Below are 18466 nucleotides of genomic sequence, written 5' to 3'. Positions count from 1 at the left end.
TGCATGGGGTGAAAAAAATGAATGAGAGGTTGATGCAACATCCTTGAGTGCTTTTGCAGACCAAGCTGCTCTTCAAAAGGCAAGTAGAGCTTATACTTTGCCCTGAGATGCCTACACTGATGGCTGTGAGCTTTACAGCTCTCCAGACTGGAAGCTGTGTACTCTCACTAGCACAGGGTTACTCCCAACCTGAAGTATAAAATTTAACAGCTTGTGGGCTGGGCTGATATGGAACTGACTTATGTCTAGTCAGCTCGGGCCAGGGTAAAGTGAGCTCACCTTACCCTGCCTTAGAAGTGCATATATGCTGGGTTTTCTTCCACTCAGAATAGAGATGGGGAAAAATATATGTATATAATCACATATTCACAAAACTAGACTGTACAAGTGATTTTCATTTGAATTCATAGAAGTTTCAGGAAGTCCAGACAAAATTAGTATCTTGATTATCACAAAGAACTTTGCACTGCAGTGAAATCTCCTTCCTGTATTTGAATTGTTAGAAATTCAGAAGTGAATTTTGCAATTTTAGGCTCTCCTGTATCTTCTAATGTCTTTCTACCAGAGATCACAGTCCTCCCCAGGAAGAAAATAAGAGAGAAACCTTATACAAACCAACCAGTAAATGTATCAAATGCATAAATGTAACGCTTGAAAGTTTTCTGAATTCAAAGGTATCACGTGCCCCAGAAAAGGAAAACCTGGGGGAGATGATATGAACTCTTCCAGGAGCTTTGTTTTTTTATTGTTGTTGATTTTATATGAAAAAGGCTTGGAGGCTGTAAAAAAGAGGAACAGTCTAAAAAAGGAGGAACAGTATAAACACTGCCACTGATAAATAAACATGACTGATTATTATCAACTATGATCTTTTTGCTATCTTTTCCTTCTCTGGCTTTCAGGATTATCCAGTCTTGTGTCTCTCTAGCGCCTTTAATATACCAATTTTTCTAGTACATGGCTCACTTGAATCTCATTGGTTGTGTGCTCTCTAGTTTAGGGGAAAAAGAAAGAGGGAAGAGGGTTCCTCTTTTCTGACAGGAAACGTCCCTAGTCCTTTTCCCCTCTCCCATTGGATGTATAAATGCCAATTCAGTTATTGGCTATGTGGATGATGGGATCAATGCCTATTTGTCTACTTTAGTCATGTCTCCTTTCTTCTGGCATAAATCTGAGTCTGTGTTTGTACTTTCCGTGTGTTCCCTTCCGACGTTATTAGCAGCAGGCTACGAAACCGGCGACCCTTGGCTTGCACGGCTCCAGATTGTGCTGAAATTTCAGTCTCATCAGTATTCCTGACTCACTGCAGCAAAACTCATCATGAATAATTAAAGTGCGTGTTTACGTGTGCATATATGCACTGAGCAGGAGAGGGAGGGTGGATGGAAGGTGGATTAGTTACTAAATTGAACAATCCCTGAAGAAATTTTAAATAATCACAGATCAAAAACTATTTCAGCTCTCTAACCTTATCTTGAAAAATATACTAGCGTTTTCTTTACTTTAGTGCATTTGAGGTAGTATAGCTGCACAGAGATCAAACACAGTGAAGCATCACTCAATAAAAGTTGCTCTCAGTGGAATATTTGGGTTATAAGGTGCTCTTACAACCATTTCTAATTTCATTGAATTCCTTTATAAAAATGTTCTTTCCTTCAGTGGCTGGAATGGCTTAGTATGAGTTTGTAGGCTAGTTTCTTTAGTTATAAATAACAAAGACACTTCTATTTACTTTTTTGCATTAGTAAATTTTCAAACACATTTAAAACAATTGCTTACTTATAAAATAATAGTTTTCTGCATAACTGAAATATGATCCTATGCTATACAATAAAAACATAGAGAATAAGAGATATCTTATGATATTTATCCAGTGCTATCATGCCTAGCACCTAGTTCTGAGCAACAATTTCACCTTCAGGCCCGTGAGACTTGACTTGTTTCAGTCAGGCTTGACTGAAAACTGTTTATCATATTTAGCTTTCTTTATTTTAGGGTGTTTTGTATTTCATAGGAAAAATAACTCTTCCTTTAAAGAAAAAACAGTCAGACAAAAAAATTGGGGTGGGGGCGGGAAAAGGATATCACCATGATCCTTTTTGATATTATAACTCCTAGTCCTGTTGTTTTTAAATGTATGCCAGGCTTGTTTGGATGATATATCCTGTAAAGGATCAGTCTAATGACAAATAAGAGAAAAGACCGTACTGAATCTTAGAAGATTAAGCTAAGACTAGATTAGCTAAGGAATCTCTCTGGCCCATGGAAGAGAATGAAGTATGCTATTCAATTCTTTGAAGCGTAGTGGTGGGATTCTGAAAATTGGAATTGTAATTTTTTCACTGGAAAGCATTTGGCTGGAAAATTTAAGATTTAGGACAAATAAAAACAATTCAAACACGGGGATTTTTATGTTATTGCCTGTTGATGACATTAACTGTGGTGTTTAGCATAAGGAAAGGTGGCAGCAATAACAAAAAGGCCACCCAGCCCTAATCTGAAAATTCTTTCTTGATGTCAATTTTAGCTATAAATTTAATCCTGATTTTGACACATGAATTTCTGCGTCTTTAGAGATAGCTGCACCTGCTACCCAACGTTGTTTGTGTATGGCTAGCTATCGTTGCTTTCCTCGCAAATGATGTCCCATCTCCCAGCCAAATTATTACAGCAAGGAAGAAGAAACTTTTCTCTGGATGATTAGCAACAGAAATAGGAATGAGTACTCTGTAAATACAGTACAAATGTAGAATGTGCAGACTGAACACAGAGGAAAAAGAATGAAGTGGGAGCCCACCGCTGTGCTGAACTCTCTGCTTCCTGCCTTGAGAAGTGTCAATAAGCATCCAGTAAGCACTTTGCCTGTCTTATATGCAAACTTAGAACTATGGAGCTAGTGCAACACTCTCTTTGAAACAAAATTGAATTATTTTTTGATGTTCATTGCAACCCATAAGAATTTTCAATGGGCGTACACTATGTTACTTAGAATAGGACAAGCCTTAGACAGATGAGAAGTAGAAACGTAACTTTCAAAGTAAGTTTGACCCAGTTTGTGGCATTTCATCTTGAAGTGAATTAAAACAATTTTTGAAGTAAATCAGCATAAAATTGCATTTCCTTTTTTTCTTTGTAAATTGCGATTCAGATGTTTGAAGCCCGAATACTTTCTCATTGCAACTTCCATGCTGAACTCTGTGTCCGTTTATTGTTTAAATGTTTTTCATCATTTACTATGAGGTTTTATGGCTGCAAGGATTTTGTATGAGATGACCACTAAGAAATATCATCCTTATGGAAAATCTGAGCCATTTGACCTGACCAGCAGTTGCTGAGTCCCAGTGGCACATTAGGGAAATGCAGTCCCATGATAAAGTAAATATTGTGTCTGTATGTTCAACTTGAATGAAAAATTTATTTTCAAAATATCAAAAATTTCTCTTTGAATTGAAGATGGCAAATGTTTCTGTTTGAAAATGTTCTTGGTATTCCTTTCCAAAAACATTCCTCTTGTATTCACTGAATCAGGATGCGAAATATATTAAAATATAAGAATATTTTAAAGGCCCTCTCATGTTCACTTCATCTAACACCAGTTATTTTTTTTTGGATGTACTCAGGGTACAGCATAAAGAGGGAAGGAGAAATGTATGGTAAGTAAGTAAGCTTTGGTGAAAGGAGCAAAGTTTTCTTCTCAAACTCAAATAGTAATGATTTTCATTTCCTTTACCTAATGAGATTAAAGTGCTGAACTACTGTATTACTCTGGTGGCCTCTTTCTCCTTGGTAAGCTATCTCAAGTGTGGCAAACATGTGGCATGTGGGAACAGAGGAAATGTCAAACTGGGGAGCAAAGATTTACAAAATTTAATATCTTTTGCAAGCTTTAGCTTCCAGACTTAATATGGACAAAAAAGGAAGGAAAATGCCAGATGCTATAATAATATGAGTTCTTCTAAAATGAACAAAAAGTACAAACAGATTTGTAATGACTTTTTATAATCCCCGGAGTGTAGGTTTACTGTAGTTAATATTTTCTCTTTAAAGTTCAGCTAATATTGTTGTTCCTTGCTAAGTCTTTCTGAGGTTCCTTTTGGCTTTAAGCTACCATGTCTTTTACTTGGTAGTATCTGCAGGAAAAGAACACATGTCATTAAAACTTCCTCAATTAAAATTAATTTCTGTTTCATAAGCAAATGTGTACTTTGTTCAGCAGTTTAGTGTTAAATTATGCCTGTGTTCCATGCATCTGGAAGATTTTACTGTAGTTTTGTAAACCATGGCATGATTTTTTTTTTTACTGAAATCTTTTTTATTCCACTTTTGGTAATCATTAAATAATAGTACTTTTTACATAAAAGGACACCTACTTTAATTAACAAATTTCAAACTGACAACATCTATGTTTCTTATTTCGGCTAGTATGTGTTTTCTAATTGTTATGGTCCCAAGTGCTGCACTGTGTGCTGGTAGTAAGCTTCTGAGTAATATCAAGAATTGCTTTTGCTATTGATGGCTTCACATGGAAACTTTTAAAGGGCTCCTGGAATTGAAAGGAAAGATTAAAGAAAAGGAAAATGTGTCCCTTTCTATGCCTTGGGCACTTGTAGGCGTATACAGAAAGTATTGCACCAGAAAAGTAGCTATTTCAGTTATATTTGTAGGTATGTTTTGCTGCTTGTTAAGATACATAATCAAGCAACATAAATTTTTTCCTGTGAAAAGGGCAACTACATTTTAAAGCAAATCCACCTCCTGCTGAAGAGACAGCTTTGCTGAGGGTGGATTTGTTTTTTTTATTTTTTTAAATCATTATTTACCCCAGTTTCACAGCAGTGCTATGTGGATCCTGGTCTAAACTGCTGTGTGGGAAAAGCCATGCTCTCCCAGTGCAGCTATGAGCATCACATCTGTCTGCGGTACTGCCTGCCCTGTCCTCAGCCCCAGCATGCACCTCCGCTCTGCAGCGCCTGCGGGCACAACGGGTTATTCTTTCCTCAAGTCTTTAAAAAGATCGTAGAGTGTTTTAGAAAACACTGATCACCAAAGCTTTATTTAACAGATTTCTGAAGGCACACTGTACATGTCAGATGAATATATCGATATAAATATCGACATTGTGTTCTTAACCAGGAACACTGTAATTTCTTTCTAGGTTACTGTGTGTGCAAATATGCACACAGCTAATCAAATGAGGCAGTGGCATGCATATATAATGAAGATTATTTAAAAACTCTTGTCAACTTCGGGAGAGTTCAAACAACTTGGTCATACTGAGGAAAGAAAAAACTCCCTGGAATTGGTTTATGTGGTTTATGTCATGCTGTATTTTAGCTTTATTTAATTGTGGATATAGATAGAAATGCCTACCTGACATATACATGACTTAAAATAAATAAATATCTACAGTTTGAGTCTAGTAGGACTACCTGTAGGCTCTAAATAGTCCCTAAAATCAGTAGGAGTTCAATGCAGTTAGCATAGTTTGGTAAAAATATTGATACTGTCAGTCAAGATCATGGTTTCAGTATATTAATTCCATCCCAGTATTTTAACAGTGGAAGTAGTATAGAACAGATTAATAAACAGAAATATGTATTTTTAGTATATGTTATTGCAGACAACCCCATGGTTATGTATACTTAATTATATTCTTAGAACTTTTTATCTTTCAACTTTTTAAAGTCAAATATCCTTTGATTCAAAATCTGGTTGAAATAAACAGCATTTCTTTGGGTCTCAGCTCTTCTGAAGCATTTATTCTTTTCATTCCCACACAGTCCCAGTCACATAGTCATGTTACTGCAGCTTAAGAGATTTCCATTCTACCACTAAATCACAGCAACCAGGCATTTGCACTCTCTTAGGCACATGCGATAATTCGATTAGTTTTAATCCTTGTGTTTTTTGAACTAATCTTTTGAATTACCTCATATTTAGTGAAAGTAGAGAGCCTTCACATGTTTAGTTATTACGATTCAGCTGATATTCAATATATGCGGTTCAGTTCTTTGTAGGAGGAAAACGTGTGTAAAGACGTAAAGTGCTGCTGCTATTCCAGTATGAGGAAATCCTCGGTCTCTGTCATAATCTCCAGAACGAGGCTACTGGAGAACAGAATGAGTTTTCAGAAGCAGTTTCAATAATAAGAAGAGAATGTGGGAGAGATTAAATAATTTGCCATCTGCTATACAACCTGATACACCAGTATGCTCCAGGGATTCTCCTTGCTTGGAAATCTTCCTTCTAAAAAAGCATCCTAGCTTGTCTTTGTTTAATTTTTAGAAATCAGCTTAACCGCTCCCTACGGTATTTTCTGTTCAGGTTGGGTGACTATTTTATTTTAGTCAATTGTAATGCTTCAGGGAGATCTAAGACCAATGCACCCCAAACTTCAGTTCCTCACCCAATAATGTAGTGATTCTGTGCCTAAACAGTATGGCAAATGATTGAAGTTGTATGACAGTGGCATGAGTAGAAGCTGTCTTTCAAAATAAATTGTGGTAAGTTTGGGGAGCAGGTAGGGAAAACACTTGTGTTCTTTAGGTGCAGAAAAAATTCTGGCTTCACTGTGAAAAAACAGAGGCTGCAGAATTGCCTTCAAATAAGGAAACATAATAAATACAATAAACAAGAAGCAATTCATTTTCAATTCATTGAATTTCATTCAACAGGCACAGACCAGTAGTGTAGTCTAATATCAGACTTTGCAAACTGTGCTTTGTGGCTGCTGATTGCAGAATGTTGCCACCTTCATGCTATACCTGTAGATACACAGATGGCCTCTGAATCGAAGACAAATACTTGAAAGAAGGTAACCCATGCAAACACAGAAAATCAGGAACTGGATAGGCCAGGGAGAAGCAGGGCTACCTTTAAATATGTGGTTACTGAGACTTATTTTACACATCATGTTGAACCACAAATGAGGGCTATGGGACTGAATGGGCAGCAGGGAAGAATTCATGGTTGTTTTAGAATAAGACCTTATGAAGTTCAGCATGCACTTGTTCTTCCTTTAGTTGCTCTAACTTGCACAGGATATTTATTCTCTTCTCTCTTAAAGTGTTTTTCATGTTTTAAACTTTTCTACAATGTAATGATGGTAGTTACAAGGATAAATATTAATTCAGACAAAAAAAATGCTATTTAATAGGGCTTGTAAGAGAGAAAATTGCATAAAAACTTCCTGCCTGGTGGACATAAAAGTATTTTCACTCTTCTCCTGACTTTACAAAATATGTAAGTAGTCTAATACCTAGTCGTGTAGCATCTGGTTCACTTTAGCGCAGTATTCTGAAGTCAAGAAAAATTACTCTGAGGTCAAGAAAAAGAGTATTTTGAGTTAATTTACTGCAAGCCATAGGTTTTTTCCTCCAGTATTCCTCTTCCCACAGACTAGTACATTTGCCATGGTCACCCAGCTATCAAGTCTGCCACTTTTAAAGCTTTCCTCAGGTGCGGCTGGGAAAACTGTAATTATTAGGGGCTAAGGTCTTTAATAGATGATGGTACCAAAAATAATTTTTCTGCCTCCCTCACATCTCCTTCAGCACTTTCATTTTCTCTTACTGGTCTCCCTTTGTGGTAGCCACCACACACTTCTAGATTGAGATCAAAATATGCAAGTTTTTAGCCTATAAGGTAATTTTCACGAGAGTTATCAAGAGAATGAAAAATAGGAGTTCAAAATAAAAGTGCTGTCTCAAACTGAACTGCAGCATACGAATGTGCAAAGCTGTAATAGCAAATTTAATCATGTATAAAATATACTTGATGTGGTCATTTGAAAACATTAGCGCTAATGATAAATCCATATTTTTTTCATGTTTCTAATTTTATACTGGAACTCTCTTGAAAGTACAGAATCTAAGTGATCTAAAAATAGAGCTGACCACATTCTTTTTCTCAAGTAACAGTGCTTGTTGCATTTTAAGCTCTGTGTTTTCATGCCTGTTAGAGTACATTTTTTATTTCAACTAAAAGGATACACACACCAAAAAAAAAAAAAAACTCATCTTCCCTGTCAAATTTGGTTGCAAATGGCTAATATGTTCAAAAAACCCTGAAGTGGCTGAAAAATTAATGGAAGGCACACAGCAGCATTGCATAAACCTCCTTTCTGTAGGAAATTAGGTTAAGAGGGGAAGAGCAAGCACACATAAATGAGAAAAAATGAATCTAATAATTTTTGGTTTATATGAAAATAAATGCAATAAATTTGGAAGAGTTTGCTGTTACTGAATTACTGTTCTGGATATTTCAGAACTGTTTTCAGCTAATACCACACTTAAATTCTTTAGATAGATCAGGAAGTCAGCTTTCCACAAATGCATTGGAAACTTGGAGACTTCTATTAACTCTCAGACCTAGAAATTGTATTGAAGTTTTCGAACTAAGCTGGGTTGTAGCAGTGGACCCAGGAGTCAGTAGCTCAATTTTCTCCTTTTCAGCCCTGAATTTTCCCTTGGAAATGGTATATACGATCCTGTAAAATGAAAGGGAAGACCCTGTCAGAAATGTTAAGTATTTTGTATGGGTCCTATCACCAGATGCAGCCTGCAGAGGGCTTGTTTATCCCACAGAATGATCTCATTATTAGGACGGTGATGTAGTGTGGTTTACTTCATACCTGGAAATCACTCATGAAAATAACTGAGTGAATGATATTCATCCCGGTCCCTGTATTGTGCTATAATGTCTAGCAATAACTGGCAGCATGTTGAAATAGAGATCAGGGACTACAACCATTCATTTGCATGCAGTTATGCATTCATTTGAATGCAATTCTGAAATTTCAAAGCTGTTGAATTATTCCAGTGTTTTCCAATTTATAAAATAATAATAATAATAATAATAATAATAAAGTGATTGACTGTTTGATGATATGACATTAGAAATAAACACAGGAAAGCCTAACATTTGGTAAGTCTTGAGCATATTTTTTTTTCCACCATTGTTTTGTGCCAGCATAAATGTATGTTTTGATTGCATGGCAGCAGCAGATACAACTAAGAAGCAATACACTTGATTTTTTTCTTTAGGCAATAACCTTCTTAAAGACAAAGAAAAGTAAGAAAATTCAATGAAGATAGAAATGGATCACAGTTAAACTGCAAAACTGAATACAAAACCCTCAGTCGATTTGATATTAACATGGATGGACTAACATTTAAGATTATTAAGATTTTTCTTGTCTATCCCTATTTATGAAGCAATAGAGCATATGCTTAACATCTAACTATAAATATATAAAGTTTATTTAAGGTACCAATGTCAACAGAAAAATCCACAGATTTTCCTGAATGTAAAATACATCTTAAATATAATTAGTCTTTGTTTCTTTGAAAATGTACCCTTACATGCTTTAAGGGGTTTGGAAATCAGCATTTTAATTAGGTTTCCCATATATCCAAGTTTTTCTAGACTGAAAATGCACATGTACTCTATGCACCTTATAGAGAATATAGTAGGATGTATCAGTTACAGTGCAGGCATGCTATGCTCTGAGTATTCACAGTAATCTCATTTTTAAGGATATGATAGTCTGTTTTTCCCATTTTATATGTCTTTTATCCTCTGTTTATAGTCCCCTATTTCAATGGAATAGGAGCACTTCAAGCACAGATGGACAGTTATCTCCTAAAAAATCACTGTGAGCAGTAAAAAAAGAAAAATCCTAAATGTGAAAGACATCTGTGTCTTATGATGGGAAAGATGAATTTCTATTGCAACTGTCAAAACTGCATTATCACCTTCTCATAGATGAAGACATGTTGGCTAAGCAGTAGTGTGAGGTATTCCTTGTAAGATATTTAAGGTATTACAGCTTCCAGCTGTGATAAGGTTAATACAATTCTATGTGACTTGAATGTCAGTGTTGGCAGAGTTAAACTGATATAATGTTTCTGTAAGTGAGAAGAGAAACAGTCGTGTTCACTTCACTGGAAGACCACGCTGAGAAGAGGATAAGTGTTTTCTTAAGACTATCACTGAATGTGACTTTATAGTATCTATTCTAGTTTATCAAAAATAAGCCAAGGTCATTGACCATACAAGAATATGGATTGTTTCATTGCATATTAGATAATTAAAATACAGAGAAATTTGTCTAATGCTTTGAAGCTTGGAATTCTCTTTTCTAGCTGACAGATCACGACTTGTCACATTACCTGCTTCTTCTCTGGTTTTGTGCATCTTAAAGAGAAGTCATAGGTAATTAAATTTCACAAAAAGTAAATGAGGATCTGTTTCTAAAGCTCTGGTTTAAGACAAAACATACAATAGAATCCCATGACATTATGGGCATGCCAGTCTTTGTATTTGCTTGAGTTGCTGTTCCCCTAAGCCATCTGGTAATACATACTGATGCAGTTAGTGCCAACAAACTACCCAGCAGAAAATAGTTACATTAAAATGTAATGTTGTTTGTACTCTGTGATACAAAGTTTTAATGCAGTTCTAGGTGTTTGGGAGTTTTTGATTTGTATTTTCTTTTCCATAAAAATATCATCCAACTTAACTGTTGAAGTAACTATATTTTAGAGCATTAATGTAAATGCAATGGCTATATATTTATTGTTAACATTCTCTTTAAATCTCAAGAACTGAACTTTTAAAAAGTTAATTTGTGCAAAATTTTGGAAGTGTTCTCTCTTTTTTGCATATGACAGTAGAATGCCTGCTAGCATGTTTGTCGAGGCTTACTAAACTAGATTTGAGATGATATCAATGGGTGGTTCAAATGGGTGGTATCAAATGGGTGGTTCTTGCTACTTTTTTGTGAGGAATACCATGCTGAAATAAAGTCAAGGATATCTGTCTATCTAACTATCTATAGTTATTCCTTTATTTGATACAAAGGTCTGAAATAGATTTGGTATTATTCTGTAGTATGTTCCCATAGATTCATCAAGCTCAAGGAACTGGGGACCACTAAGAGTGAATATCCTGAGAGACAACGTGCCTAGCAGACTAATATAAACTGAACCGTAGTGACTTAGATAGTGAATGGCAAGATTACAATTTGATAGTCAAGTATGGTGAAGCTATTACCTGCTAACTTATATAATGGAATTAGCATTGCTTAGAGGTGCATTTTAATTCATTCTTGGCCTTGGAGATTTAGAAGTAGAGTGAAATAGAATCAGATCAGAGAGAGAGTGCTCTTTCAGAAAGGTAAAAAATGAAATGATCAAAAATGTGAATGTATTCTGAAATAAATAGAAGTTCGTTTCTTAAGTCCTATTGGGAAGCTAATAGCACACCCTTGTCTCTATTCACTTTAATTTCTGCAAGAGTATGTCTGTGTCTTATTAGGGTCTGGTAAAGAATGCTGATTTTAGGGACTGTGGGGTAGGAAAATTGGAACAGGGCCAGGTTCTTTTCTGGCCTTAAAAGCAGACATGGGAGGAAACACCCCAAGGATATATGAAATATTTCACTATATGAATTCTGTTCACTGGGCAAAATGACTCTAAAGTTTTTACTTTTTTTTTCCCCTCTGTCCTTCAGTGTTGTATTGTCTTAGGTACTTATGCAATGGTATCTAGTGTAAACATGTTTGTGTCTTTCTCATATTTCACTGTGTATGATGAGTGTTGTGGTGCTATCCACACGGAAATCTCAAAAATGACTTTAAAATGGCATGCTTTTCTCTCAAATAAGAGATGAAAACATTTTCTGCTTTTAAAGTGATAATACTGCTTAATCTTAAAGAGTAGCTTGAACTCTCCATTAAAATCAGTATTCAACCAACTCCAGGGTGATAGGCATGTCACGTGAATTTAGATATGCAAAAGTTGATTGTCTCACCTAAGCTAGTTATCTAGGTTCTTGTAAAGTCAACAAAGGAAAGTGACCACTTCAAAGACCAAATGTTTTTGCCAGTCATAGATATCCATTTTAACATGTTGTCCTTTGGATGTACTGATTGTTTCCAACCAAGTGGGAGCCTGAATAACTAGCTCAAGTTGGACATCAGCTAATGGTGATGAATTCTCATTGTTGAAACTCCTTTGCAACAAAACTTAAGCTTTAGATAGGAAAACGTTATAGAAAGTATGTTTTCCTTGTGTACTTTTTTAAAATTAAAAATAGTTAATTTTTTTAAAATAAAGTAAAAAAATTCTAGTGTTCCCTCTGGAGGAGCAGTTATTAGAAGCTGGACTGATCCAGACTGACAGCTTGGTCTATATTAAACAGGTGAAGAATGTGATAATTATTCTAGAGTTATTGCTAGCTGGATCAGGAAAAAATAAATACATGAGTCATTTTAATTAATTTGCAATTTGTGCTTCTGGAAAGTCAGGAATTCTAAGTGAGATCTTAACTTGCTCATGAATAATCCATTGAAAATATCTTCAGCCATTTTTCCTGGCACTCTCTTATTGCATAGATGCCCTTAACTGCTCTTAGTGTTAAGACAGTTTCCTCTCCTCCTTTAGATCTAACCCAAACTTTCACATTCTCAGCTTCAGGCCACAGCTCCTTGTCCTAATGTCTTCTGAGACTAAGTAATTCCCTTCTTTCACTTATATTGTTGCCCTGAAGGTTTTTGATTAATGCGTTTCACTGATTATGACGCCCTGTGTACAACATTGCTTCGGTGTTGCACTAATTTGATTCCAATATTTTATAACAATTCATGCTGGAGTTCCACAAGAGATGAAAAAGAGTAATTGCTCATTTATCTCAGAAATTATCAAGATTTACCACTAATTGTCTCAATAACTCTGTTCCGCATAGGAAAGTAAATGATGTTAACAGTGTAGAAATGCAGTTGATTTTCCAGTAATCAAAAGAGTACTACTAGTCACTCAACGAACTATTCTACAGTAAAGCTTGCTGTATAACTTGCTCATGTGTGCTCTCTGAAACCTTAGTAATCTCTTTCTTTTTTTTTTCCCTCTTCTCTTTTAGCTGATGGATGCACTGACTGGTCTGTGGATTACAAGAAATATCAAGTTCTAGTGGGAGAACCTGTTCGTATAAAATGTGCACTGTTTTATGGATATATTAGAGCTAACTACTCCCTAGCCCAAAGTGCTGGACTTAGTTTGATGTGGTACAAAAGCTCTGGACCTGGAGATTTCGAGGAACCTATAGCTTTTGATGGAACTAGAATGAGCAAAGAAGACGACTCCATTTGGTTTCGGCCAACAGTGGTACAAGACAGTGGGCTTTATGCATGCGTTATAAGGTACTATATTTTAATATACTGCATTTTAATGACACAGATACCAAACATGGGAATATTTATAGTGAGAGTTTTGTGGCAAAAAAAAATATTTTCTGAATATGTTGCTTTTTCTTCTCCTCTTGCTGTCTCTGCCTTTCATGCTTAAGTAGAAATTATTGTTGAATGAATGTGTTGAACCTTTTAAATAATTTGTTGTATAAATTTTGGTTATTTATAACAAAATGTAAAATCTATACATCCAATCCCACCCATCGTGGAATTCATGTGTTCCTGCCTCTGCTTTGATTTAACTCTTATAATCAGTCTTCTAGTGCAAAAGGTTCATTATGCAAATTCAAATTTAATTTTCCATGAGTTTTCCTCAATTTTTTTAATTCACCTTTTCATGTAAAATTTTGTGCCAGTTATTTTGTGCCAGGTTTCTACTGCTTGATGTAAAATGGTTGCATTGAGGAAAATGGATATGATTATGGCAAAGTCTAGACATTTTTACAGACATATATCCTCCCCCATCGTATCTGGTTTGACCCGATAATGGGGGCTGGGTGCCAGATATCTTCCAAAATTATTTAACCTTCTGATGGATCAAGCCCTAGCACCTTAACTTTGAACAGATTCCCATTTCTGCTTTGTGAGACAGATGTTCAGCTTCTTTCTGCCTCTCTAAAGTGGTTTATACTGAGACATTGTTTCCAACTCTTTGCAGTTAAAAAGATCATCTAGACAGTTTCATATTGTCTCATGTTATATTTATACTAGATGTGAAACTATACAAACTATGCATAAAAAATAGAGGGAAGATTCAGTACTAGTTATTCAATAGGTTGAAACAATTGGTTATTGTACTTAGATCAACAGATGAAGCAATGTTCCTCTCTGCCTCCATATCTATAAAAACAATTTTTCTACTCATAGACTATAGAAACTGTTAAAAAAGAAAAAAAAAATAAAGCATCTGGGTGACTAGAGTAGGAAGGCATGATAAAGCTATTCCGATGTTGCAAAGAAAATAAGAAAAATTGTTTCACCAACACCTGGAGAGTCTAGTGATGTTTAGAGTACACTTTTCTGGGGGTGGGGGTAGGAGGGGATGCTGTCATGTGTGGTATAGGAAATTTTTACTAGGTGTGTTTTATAAACATTTGTTCTTGGGCTCTTTACATAACCCACGAGGCATTCTGAATCACATCATTTCTTCAATAGCATTTTCAGCATGATTCTCCTGATGATGATGATTTTCATAAAAAAAAAAGAAGTAAGTTATGCTGCTTTAGAATATTTATTTATGCTTAGATTAATGTTTTCAGATAAGTGTACAGCAGTAGCCATGAAAATGGCAACATTTATCTTTAATTATTCAATAGTCCTATTTGAGATACTGTAATTAATCCCCCCTGTTTAGAAATAGAAAACCTTAAATATTTCATATTGCACTTTGCAGCAATTATGAATAAATGCTGAATTTAGATAATCAGCCTTTCTGTGAAATTTGCTTATCATGTCAACCTGTATTTATTCTCTTCATAAATGTATTTGTTTTTAATTTGAGGGTAGGTAAGGGCTTGTTCTAATTTGCTTTAGACAATGTACTGCTTTTCTAACATGTGCCTGATTGTCCAGCTGACAATGATTGTATGTGTAGATGAAAGATAGATGAAAAAAAAAAAAAACTAATTTGTACATTATCCTGAATACTCTTATGTAGAGTTACAAAGCTTTTCAGTCTGAGTAGAGCCACTGGAATAAGCAGGTATCAGTTGAAGAGTTGGTACAAAAAAGTCTGTGCTTGTTATATCAAGGTTTTAGTTTTAGATACTTTTGACAGAAACTTTCGATTGTATGATGAAGACAGTTATTGGTAGGAGAGAAGCAATCCTCATTTCACAGTCAGAGAAATACATTATTTTATCTGTGTTTTATACTGACAGTTAAAGGATACTTTCAAATAGCATTGAATGCCCATGTAGAGTCAAGTTTAAAACAGAATACTTTAAGTTCCCAAGTTAAATTTGTATTTGATATTTTTAATCAAAAAATAAAATGAATTACTCAGGAATATAGTGGTTCATTTTTTTTCTGTTGTTCCTGCAGATTCTTACACTACGAACTGATCATCTGATGAAAAGTATGAGAGGCTGAATTGATGCAGTCTGGCAAAATTATGTAGCCTGTCTGTACTTGTAAAGTTATTGCTGTAGACATAGCTAGAAAAAGCTCTCACTTCCAATAGCTGTCTTCTGAAGTCTGAATACTCAGCCCTGCTGTCACTGTATACATTAATCCTGGCAGAGTATAACAAAGAATCAGGAGAAGGGGACAAGAATGATAATTTCTTGCTAGAAACAAAATGGTGATTGCAGGGATTGGATTTAGGAATTTTTTCTTGCAGATTTGAAGTTTTTGTTTATTTTAATGAAGAGAGTTTTATGATGTTATAGGGTATTTTAGTTTTGAAGACTGAGAAGCTCAGTGAGGAGGCAGAAAATGACCCAGTAGCAAACCAATGATCAAAGTGGTGCTTGCAATAACTTGCATAGGAGGGCAGGGTGAAGAGAGGTACATGTAATGGCAATAAGGGCAGACAGTGCAAATGGGCAAAAGGCAGACTGTGCTTTGAATAAATGGCTTTGCCTAGTTTTTATGTTCCAGACTTACTGCAAGGGGTGGAATAGTCCAGTACTTATTTTCTTTGCTCACAAACTCGTTTCTTCTTCACAGTTCTCTATCTTTGCTACCTCTGCCAACAATAGGGAAGAAAAATATATCTGTTACATAGGGAGTGTAACTGCTAGAGAATAAAACTGCTGGAACAGACAGTCTGGCAATAAATGAAGAATATTAAAAGGTTTTGGAAGGGTTTGTGGAACAAACTACATTCTGACTACAGTAGAAACATTGAGTTTTCACTGAATAGAAAAGTGCAAGTTTTTAGTGGAATGAGTCTATGGATAATAGTGAAGGCTGACTCTTTTTGCTTCAGAAGTGAAGAAATAACCTCCATCCTTATTCACTGCTGGTTGCAATACTGTCATCTTTAATTTCTTATCCTCACCTTTCTTCCTATGGGAAGCTGATTGCCATAAGAAAATGCAGAACATTAAGACTGAGCCTCATTATCAAGGACCTGCTGCACACCCATAGCTACGGAAGAGAATATAGACAGAGTTATAAATAGCTTTTCAGCTTAGTATGGTCAATGAAAAGACTGTGAAGCTAGCAAATGCATGGGCTTACACAGTGCTTTAAAGAATGGAAATAATATAGTTTATTTTAGGCACAACAATGTGTCAATGTGCTGGTTGCAAACTTAAGGAAGCAGAAGTTACAGAATATTGAGTCCTTCAGTGTACTTGACATCACAAAACTCTCTCTCACTTATCCCATATGGGCAGCAGCTCTAAGCAAATAGGCCACACAAAGAGTTAATGTACATATTCAACAAAAGCTGTCAGAAATTGTATTACATTGCTACAGTGCAGTTTCTATCAGACTTTAATGTTGCAAAAAAGTTGAAATATTGTTGTTCTTGTCAAACTGACATCCCTTCATGTTTTCATCTTTTCCTTCCCTGCCTGGAAATTTTTATTACAGTATCTCTAATAATGGTCCAATCTAACATCCACTCAGGTCAGTGGGGGCCAAGGAGAAGGCCGGGTTGTTATTTATGTTAAGGTGCTACGATGGGTTGTATTGCAAAGGATGAAATAGGTTTCTATGATTCATTCATGCAGAGTTTTATATTGCTGTGTCAGTTAAATGGTGTCTAGAAATCATCTTTATCACCTCATACAGTGTATGTAGGAATTCAGATGTCGTTTTGAATCTGAATATACTCTTACCGTCTAGTTACTCTGTTGCTTTTAAACTCATGTTTTAAAGCAGGGTTGCTTTTACATCTCTAACTAGAAAAATCTCACTGGCTAGATCTAGAGTTAATGTTTTCTTCCTTGTAGCGTCAACTTAAACCACTGTCCTCCATTTTTTCTTAATAATGGCAGTTCTACCCTCTCAGTTGCTTCTCTGTAGACTGATGTGTTGGGATATTTATGAAAGTTAATTGCTTTGGTAAGCCGAGATAATTCGTGGAGAAGAATGCATACAAGCAAGTATTACTAGTCTTTTTCAGATGCATCAGAGTGACTATAAAGGAAGCACTCAGTCCAGAAAGAAATAGGTAACCACAGAGGTAACATAATGCATTATAAATTACATTTACAGATGTCTGGTAATTTTCATGAAATGTCTTTTCCAACTTTTAACACATTAAAAAAAATTAATTAGTTATTCATCAGCCTTAAAAATACTGCCTGTAGTTTGTTTAGTAATATTCAACTCTGAAGGTTCAAATTCAGATTGGACTGCCAGGTTCAAGCTGGGAATAGCAACTACGATGGAAAAAGTTCAAATCTATTTTCCATGCCAGTCAGAAACACAAATGAGCATCTGCTTGACAATCTTTAACTATTTCTTAGTCACAAACAAATCTAGCATTTTAGAGGAAAAGGAAAAGACTGAGTTATTCAGTAAAGCATGTGGAGTTTTCTGTTTTTACTTCTGAAAGGGGAAAATAAAAACAACCCAGGGTGCTAAAACAAAGTCAGATTGTTGGCCGGTTCCGTGTTTAGCTTCATTACCTTTGCTATGGCCTTGTACATGTGAAGATAGAGATCTCAAACAGAACAGTGCTTCTAACTTATTTTTAAGGTGAGCTTTAATCTTTGCTGTTTAACTATACTTTTAAACATCTCTGCTCAACAGCAGTTGCATCTTTTATTTTTATATTTACACATACATATATGTTTACAAACACATACATTCTGTTGCTGAATTACATAACTTCCCTGCCATATAGTTCAGTTAATATATCATTTCTGTTTGAGATAGAAATAGAATACCTTTAGATGTATTTTAAATAGTAACTTTCTCAATATAATTTTCTACAAAAATTTCTTCCAATTGTTAAAAGAAATCACAGGCTGGGAGATTGCACAAGACTTTATTTGTAACATTGTTCTTCTGTTCTAGTCTGAGGCATGATTTGAAAAACAAACTGTGGCTGGCGTGAATTTATGAAAAGAATAGTCCTGTATCTTCATTGTTATTATTAGGACATAGTAAGTTTGTGAAATAAACATGAGGTTATAAATATGAAGTTTAAAATAAAAGTATAAGCAGTATATTTTTAGAGAAAATCCGCTTTGTTTTGGGGAAATCTTAAGTGGCTATGTAGCCTTCCCCTCCTGGCGTTACTTCTTCAATTACTAG

The 18466-nt window shown here is 35.3% G+C and overlaps 1 protein-coding gene across 1 annotated transcript in view; it reads left to right on the top strand.

The window, feature by feature from the left end:
- IL1RAPL1 (interleukin 1 receptor accessory protein like 1) overlaps window positions 1–18466 on the top strand; it is a 766492-nt gene that overhangs the window by 389030 nt on the left and 358996 nt on the right. Inside the window, exon 3 of the mRNA XM_026101661.2 lies at window positions 12922–13201. Within this exon, the coding sequence (XP_025957446.1) occupies window positions 12922–13201 (280 nt within the window). The remainder of the gene's footprint in view (window positions 1–12921; window positions 13202–18466) is intronic.

The sequence above is a fragment of the Dromaius novaehollandiae genome, chromosome 1 (genome assembly GCF_036370855.1).
Source record: "Dromaius novaehollandiae isolate bDroNov1 chromosome 1, bDroNov1.hap1, whole genome shotgun sequence".
Lineage (NCBI taxonomy): Eukaryota > Metazoa > Chordata > Aves > Casuariiformes > Dromaiidae > Dromaius > Dromaius novaehollandiae.
This window is presented reverse-complemented; position numbering and strand designations above follow the sequence as displayed.